The 8,622-nt window shown below is 36.5% G+C and overlaps 1 protein-coding gene across 1 annotated transcript in view; it reads right to left on the reverse strand.

The window, feature by feature from the left end:
• LOC136833133 (uncharacterized) overlaps window positions 1-6,008 on the reverse strand; it is a 133,710-nt gene extending 127,702 nt beyond the window's left edge. Inside the window, exon 1 of the mRNA XM_067094801.1 lies at window positions 4,686-6,008. Within this exon, the coding sequence (XP_066950902.1) occupies window positions 4,686-4,762 (77 nt within the window). The 5' untranslated portion in view covers window positions 4,763-6,008. The remainder of the gene's footprint in view (window positions 1-4,685) is intronic.
• Between the last annotated feature and the right edge of the window lie 2,614 nt (window positions 6,009-8,622).

Here is an 8,622-nt window from a genome sequence, read left to right on the forward strand (position 1 = left end):
TATATATATATATATATATATATATATATATATATATATATATATATATATATATATATATATATATATATATATATATATAACGTCTGAGTTGCTGGCTTGAGAAAAGATGAATAAAATAGATTTCTAGTTTTTCAGTTCTTATTCAACCTTGCAGGAGCGGATTGGATCCTGGAACTTCGTGTATGATGTATATTGTTATTGATTCTGGTATAAAATGGATTAGATATCATAGTCATTCAAGTAAGAAGATGATGTTCACATCTTTTCTTACAAGGAATTTGCGTTGTCTTCAGAAGTACATTATCGTTACTATCGATTATTATTATTTTTATTATTGTAACATATTCCATTGCATTAGTGAGATAAGTACTGTATTTGAAGTTCAGCTGTCACTTTTATTCAAGACTTAATGGAAATATTTTGGGATTTTTTCGGCCCAATATTTTCTTTCGTCCCTAATTACCATCCAAGTTTCGTTATCTGCAAAGCCCCCTCAGTCAGGTTTTCCACCAGGGGTTAAATTAAGTTTTTCATTCTTTATAAATTCTCCGCAAAAAAAAATTATCAATAATGCAATTTGAAAATAGTAATCTAGATTTTATCTGAATGAAGGATAGTTCCCGTTAAAATAATTACATTTCAGTAGGTGAAAATTACCGAGGATAAATTGAAAAGCAACCGAGGGCTTCGCTGTCTCTCTCGATATACGTAATAAATGTGTATATCACATATGGTGGAAATATATATAGCGATATGCCACATATTTACGAAAGGTAAATTATAACATGATGTGCATATTCCCATATTTAACTCTTCTTATTCTATGGTTTTGTATTCAACGCTTTGTAATATATACATTTACTTTAAATATATCTTTTTTTAAGTGCAGATGATGCCTAAATCAAAATAAGAAAACAAACGAAAAGTAAAGACGACAAGCGGTGATATTGTTCTATCAAGTATTTATCTACGCTCACCTTCTTCCATTATTAAAAGCAACTTCAGAAAAGCTGCTGAAAATCATTCTTCTCCCTCTCTCGCATTTTTTTCTGAATTTTGGCCCTTGTTACTCCTCTTTTGGGTTCCCCTCCTTTATTGCCTGTGTCGTTCAATCTAGATACTATCAGGGAGTAGAAGGAGCACACGGCGTTTGATATGTGGCCTTTTTATGAAAAGATTACACCTGCCCCTTTTTCCCGTCCTCCTCGCCAATTGTAGAGGTCTGCCCTCCCTCCCTCTCAACCACATTCCTGGACCGTGTAATGTTATACTGACGAATGACTCCTTCGCCTTGTTTGACATGATTACCTCTCTCTCTCTCTCTCTCTCTCTCTCTCTCTCTCGTTTTAGAGGAAATAAAGGGGATTTTCAAGTTGCATTTTATTTTGTAATTGTGATTCTTTTGTAATGGTGAATGCAGGGTTCAGTGGTGCGGTTGCTCTTTCGAATTTATGTATATATTTATGTACATACATATATATATATATATATATATATATATATATATATATATATATATATATATATATATATATTATACACACAGAGAGAGAGAGAGAGAGAGAGAGAGAGAGAGAGAGAGAGAGAGAGAGAGAGAGGCAGGAAGACAGACAGAGAACGCTACCATGATATCTCTTTAGCGCTCAGTGAAAGGAAGGTGCGGAAAGATGACGTATACATAAGTAGTCTTGCAACATGTGATGATAACGGGTTCCTATATGTGTTTTTGTATGTCCTTGAACAATAAGTTTTAAGAAAGGTGTGATTATCTTGAAAATTACGTTTTTTCAAACGGCTTTTTATATCTCGTTGGTTTGCCTTGAATACATAAATAATTCACACGATATATACGATATATATATATATATATATATATATATATATATATATATATATATATATATATATATATATATATATATACATATATATATATATAGAGATATATAGAGAGAGAGGAGGGGTTTTGGAATGATAGCGTACTATGCTTTTTTAAATTTAATCTACTTGTCTATGTCCCGTTGGAATATATGGAAGGAATGCAATATCCATTACATTAGAAATAACTACAAGCGTTGACTTCATTTTCTTACACACACGAAATGTTAAATTTCGTTTTTTACAACCATCAGAAAATAAGTTAAAATCCTGTATCCTGATTAGAATGGAATTACATAGGAATATTCCTGGGTGATATAAACGATTCAGATTTTTACAAGATTACCTGGCTATTATTTTGTTGTTACTCAAGTTGAATTCCTTGCCTCTTACGGAAATGAATGCATGAGCACGAAAGGTTTATATATCGCTGGTCCCATTAGTAATATTTTTTACTGTTGGAAAATCAATTCTTTTGTTTTATTTTTGGTATGCTCTTTCCACTAGGCTGCTAGTTCTATAACACGTATAGTACCTTTTCCAGATAGTTTTTACCATTCCATATTAATCAAAATTTATTATTGTTATTAGTATGTGCTATCTTCAGTAATACAATATAAGTAAAGGTGGATTATTGTATACATTGAAGATTTTTTTCATTCTTCGACATCTATCAAACATCAGTCACCGTCCTACAAGGAGTTAGCTGAGTCACAGAGAACCCATAAAAATTCTTTCCATCTCTCATATTGAATCTGCATAAGGTCTAGTGAGCCTTTCCGTATGTTCTTGCCTGGTGCATCTTCAGGAGACGTCGAGGAAAGCCCCACAAAAACTTGCTGGACTCACTCACCACTCCTGAATGATAGCTCGCTTTTTATTTTCTTTTTCTTCTTTTTTTCTAGTAGTCGTCTTTAGAAAACTATTTTAGGCACGCTTCTAGAGACACAGACAGACAGACAAAGACAGAGATAGAGACAGAGAGCTTGAGCTTACAGTCTGGTATTTCAAAAAAGGAAGCATTTAATCACATTGCAGACCAGAAGTATATATGGTCATGTGTAAAGTTAGAGAGGGAAACCAAATTGGTTATAGTTATATTTTCTTATGAATAAGAGAGAGAGAGAGAGAGAGAGAGAGAGAGAGAGAGAGAGAGAGAGAGAGAGAGAATGCAAATAAAACATCCAAACTGTACAAGAGTATAGTTAGTTACGTTCATTCATCGTTCAGCTTTCAGATGAATCTAATTTCTCTACTCCTTTATATTTTTTTTTATCAACAGCAATCTTCATAATGTTAATATTTGAATTTTTTCCTTTTTGTCATTCCTCTCATATTGCATATTAATTTTTACAATCAGTGTTTCTATAAAGGAAAAATTTTCACGACTTTTCAAGACACTGACGTGAGGCTGAAACCTAACTTTGAAACTCTCAATTTTGTAGTACAGGGAAAGGTTGTTGCCACATTATTTATTCCTACTTATCAGCATGTTTACCTTTGCAATAGAAATATTTTTCCTCTTCTCATCATGTTGGAATTCAGGAATTGGTAACGCACATGCCTTTCCCTTGAGATTCCTGGGTTTGATCCCGATGTGAGGTAGAAATTTATTTATAACGATCAAGTTTGTAAAGTTCATGATCACAGTCGCCGTTCATATCCTTTTTGTTAATTTTTTTTTTATCTAACAATCAAGTTTCATTAACTTGTGTTTAGCTACTTTTCTACTTAATTGTTTTAATTTGCATAATTTTACTTATTCTTTCAATGTTTTTATGCTGATTATTGTGTCTATTGTCTTCTGTCTTTCATTGTTCAGTAATTTTAAGTTAACTGTATACCAGCAGTTTTTTAGACTTACCTTGGTTATTTTTAATTTTAGTGTTTTTAAACATAAACTTCAATATGCGATAGATAACTTGGCCCCAATAAAGTTTAGCCAAAAGGTTTTACTAGTGGAAAAGAAACTTACATGATTGTATAGTGATGCAGACCACTGATTTGTTCTGTTATAAATACTTTAAAAAAATACATAATAGGTCTGCTGAAGAAAAACTTGAAAGTAACAACTTACTAACAACTTACTCATTATGTATGCAATATTTTAACGTATTGTTTCCCTTAATAACCTGATAATAATATTTTAATCATTGCATAACCGTAGGACCAGAAATACAATCTATAAATGTTTTTTATTAGAGAGATAACTAACTTCCCTTGTTTTATTATTATTATTATTATTATTATTATTATTATTATTATTATTATTATTATTATTATTATTATTATTATTTAAGAGGAAACACCTCTTATACAAGTTTCTTTAAAAGTAATGATTGCATCTAATTAATGCGGTTGATGCAGCAGTTATTAATTTTTATGCATGGTATTAACTGCTGCACAAATACTCTGCCTTATGTTTTATTAATACAAGAATTAAGGACAAAAGAATTCCTGATTTTTACACTTATAAGATGACCTTCGGATAAATTTTGGTTCTTTCGCAATGTATTCTTCTTATTTGATATACGTATATATTTGATACTTAAAAGTAAATCCATAAAAATTTATTTTCACTGAAAACAATATACCTATCCTTATGACGAATGCTTTAGGCGACAAGGATGTTTCACATTTCCATTCCTTACTGTGATGAGAAATGGGTTTCACAGTGGAACGGGCTAGAAGTCAGGTTCATCAATTTTCATTTAACTGTTCATGAGAGAATGTGGGGAACCGGGCGAACAAACGAAAACGACTCGATGGACAAAGCTACTTAATGCATTATTCTCATTACTTACGTGGCGATAGTGAAGGATTGTGCTGTTGCCAAAGAAGACGAGGCACAGGAAGAGGTGGTTTGCACAGGGGCCAGCATATCACTTAGCCCTCAGCGGGCTTCCGACGAGATTTGGAAAAAGAAGAGAGGGCTTCGGCACATGCTTACTACTTAATCTGCGTTGAAATCACCAGAGAGCCACAAACATGAAAAGAGCTTTCTTACCGCCGATGGAAAACAATATCCTTATTGATTGTTTATGTAAATGCACACAGAATTCACCCAGAAGTCCTTATTCTTCTGCCAGCGTGCTACAAGGCGGAGGTCGAGCCCTCCTCCTCCTCCTCCTCCTCCTAGGACTTGGCGCGGAGCACGTGAACTGGATGATCCTGTCGCACGTGCCAGTTTGTGAACTAGATCTGCCTGCTCCGAGCAGGCGCTCAGAAACCTCGGAAAGCGCTCTCGTTTTGCGTCATTTTTTCTGGGAAGCCGATTTGTTTAACGGGTGTTCTTACACAGTAGTCGCTGATAATTACGCTCGCTTTGAAATATTTGTTTTCATAAAAGGTAAGTTGTCCTTAAAGTTTGTGTTGTTCAAAGCCACGCAATTAGACTTCGGCAATGATTGTTTACTATCACACTTGTTATTAAATCAGATTTTTATGGCTTAAACCAAAATATTTTGTTTACACTTCATTTTCCACTGCTTCAAAACGTGTTCATTTTTTGCTCCAAAGTTCTAAAAATGACAAATGTTTGGGATCACTATTTCACCAGTGCTTTCATGTAATTCATATTGAATTTTGTGTCTTCATATATATCAGTCACATCACCTTAAACTCTACCTTCATCCCAACGGCCTTCACACTCCACAGCACCATTTAGTAAAATAAAAAAGAAAAAAACTTATCACAGCCTTGTGCCTAGTAAGGAGTTTCCAGAGGGGCGTATCCAAGAAGTATCTTCTTCGGCTTCTTCTTCTGCGACAGGGCGGCAACGAACGTTCTTGGCCGTCTTCTTCAAGGCAGGCCCAAGTGCCACTACCCCCGAGTGCTGCGAAGTGCAGTACCGACACCACCATACGGCGTGGGTGGGAGGGAAGCAGTGCTAACCGCCCGCCCGCACCTTCGCCCCAGCCTCCTCATCACTTATTTCCTAGATTAATTATTCCAGAAAATCTGATTATTTTGTGCCGCGCGGACGTTTTGTCATTCAAGACCTCTATAAAATAATGCCGAATTTCGTACCCCACGCTCGCCCACGCTTAATACGACCGCTTCCCGGTCACCATAGTAAGTACCTTATCATTTCTCTTTAGAGTCGCTTTTGGATCGCTGAGGTACGTGAGATTTAGGAAGGTGGCATACCCAAGGATGATGTCATTCACAGTTTTACTCATCGGTGTATGTTTTGATGCCTAGGCCTTTCGTAATGCTTTTTAAAAACTTTTATTTCCCAGCGGATTCAACAGACTTGTTGAGGTTATTGCAGTGTAAGAGGTTATTTCGATTAATAGAAATGTTCGAAATCCGTGAGAGTAAGGGTTGGATTCCATGGGGCTCATCTTCACCCCGAGGCGAGGGGAGGCAGAGTTCGCGGCTCTGCCACAGATGGCAGCAGAGGTCAGGAGGCGTCGTCACGTCTTGCCGACTTCCCTTGCATACTAATTGATCGCAGTGATGCCACAATAGACGTGTTTCATGCATTCTGCCACGATAGTCTATCCAGGAACTTTTTAAAAAACAGATTTCGTTATCCAAGTCGTTAGGATCCAAAAAGTTTGGCCGCTATTGCTGGCAGAGTGAGCTTTAAGCCATGAACATGATTAATACTCTGTGCTTTGACGATTTCAAGCATATAAAAAAATGCTCGTTCTTGGCAACATTGACTAAAGGAAGAAGAAGCTGTTGAGGCCAGGGAGTGAGAAGGGCGTCATCCCAAGGTGGTTCCTGCCGCTCCCGACTTCAGCTGGGGGTGGGCGTGGGTGGTGTTGGTGGCTGTACTGGAATGGGCGGCGGTCTCTCTTTCTCTCTTTCTCTTTCTCTTAAACCAAAAGTTTTCGGAATATCTGTAATTAATATTAAAACAGAATTTGAGAAGATCTTGAAGATGAATTTTTCCTTGTGGGTCATAGAAAGGGTGTCAATGGACGCTCTAGAATAAGAAAGTGGAAGGACGAGAAGAGACTGGAACGAGGAGGAGGAGGAGGAGGAGGAGCAGAAGAGGAGAAAGAATGAGGAGGGATTGGAGGGTGGTTATCGTGGGCGTGAGAGGGTAGCTTAAAACGGGTGGAGTGGCTGGTGGTCACGTAGAGGGCTGGCTAAAACATTTATGACTGATGTGAAGGAAAGTGTCTATGAAAGATGCAAGTTATCTCGGAGAATGGAGGGGGTCATCGACAGGAGGTTACAAAAGGGGGTGGGGGGCGACGAACCCAAAATCTGCCAAAAGATTTGATATTGCAAAGTAAAATCGTTAGTATAACTGTGTCAACGACAGCTTAAAGGGATGACTTTCGTCATAATTTTTTCATTCTAAGGGTTTTTATCCCTTATTATTATTTATAAACTTTATTTTTGTAAATGACACTTGTTAAGATTTTTTTAAATAAGTGTTCCGGGAATTGTTATTGCAGATTTTACCAAATTTAGTCAAAACACTTTATTAGGACATCTATTTTGTTTTTACATGGGAAATGCAGAAAACAAGACTATATATAATATCGACCATTAGAAAAGCCGACCAATTAAAGAGCAAGGTAAGCATTAAGAGGAAGACAGACTCAGGAAGGCTAGGAGTTTGTAAGAAAAGTGGACATTTATGTATGTGCTTTAATATGAAGGTGAGCAGACAGATACCAAGGTTAAATGTGATTGTTGGGAAACGATGCTTTGCCAAGAAGTAAAGAGTAAACTGGATAAATGTGTATGAGAGAGAGAGAGAATATAACAATGGATCATCTTCTCTTTCGCTGTGAAGTGGATGAAGGGGCCTTAAGGTGAAAGTTGAAGATGCTGGCAATAATTATTGCTGCAGAGGGAAGAGAAGATAAACAGTGATGATGGAGATTTAAAGGGCAAAATGAAAGAGGAGAAGGCGTAGACAGGGAATAAGAATTCTCTCTCTCTCTCTCTCTCTCTCTCTCTCTCTCTCTCTCTCTCACACAAGAAAATCTTCTATAAAAAAAAAACTGTGGAATAAATTTCTTTAGCGTTCTTAGGCAAATGAACTCCCTAACCGTCTAATTTGCTTGTTAGTTTTTGATGTTACGTTCAAAGGATAGTTTATGGACATGAACGCTTGAGTAAGTTGTTTGTTCAAGTTAGAGTATTTTATGCTTGTACATGTCAGGCCTTGATTAGGGCAGGAAAGCGTAGTTTTGTACTAAACATAATGAGTTAAGTTAGTCGCTAGAAGAGAGAGAGAGAGAGAGAGAGAGAGAGAGAGATGCAGATGGGAAGGAGCAGCGGAAGGAGGTAATTTCTGGTGAAAGTAAAGGACGAAGAAAAAAGTAGGAGATTGCCTCCCGAATTAATTTCTTTATGATCACACGAACCGGAAGGAGGGAAATCGAATCGACATCCTTGTAAGTAAATCATCGCCTTGTCGCCAACTTCACTGTCATTATCGTAGCCTTGCTTCGTTCAAGTTATATTCCTGAACTAATCCATATTCATAGCAATCCACGACAAATTTGCCTTAGAATGAAAAGGGCTGAGGGAGTTTGAAAATATGTTATCAATAATCAGTGACTTGGGCGTAAAAATTGCTTGCTTCTTTTGTAGAACAGATCGATGCCAAGTGTATGACTTTAAATAGCATTCCTCTGTTAAAGAACTGCCTTAGTAATGAATGTCAAAAAACCGCACAATATCGAAAATATTTGCCCGCATAACTTTTTAACCCTATCGCTTCAAGTATCGGCCTTCCTTTTATGACTCTCTGTCACTATTATTTAA

This window comes from Macrobrachium rosenbergii, chromosome 51 (genome assembly GCF_040412425.1).
Source record: "Macrobrachium rosenbergii isolate ZJJX-2024 chromosome 51, ASM4041242v1, whole genome shotgun sequence".
NCBI classification, from domain to species: domain Eukaryota; kingdom Metazoa; phylum Arthropoda; class Malacostraca; order Decapoda; family Palaemonidae; genus Macrobrachium; species Macrobrachium rosenbergii.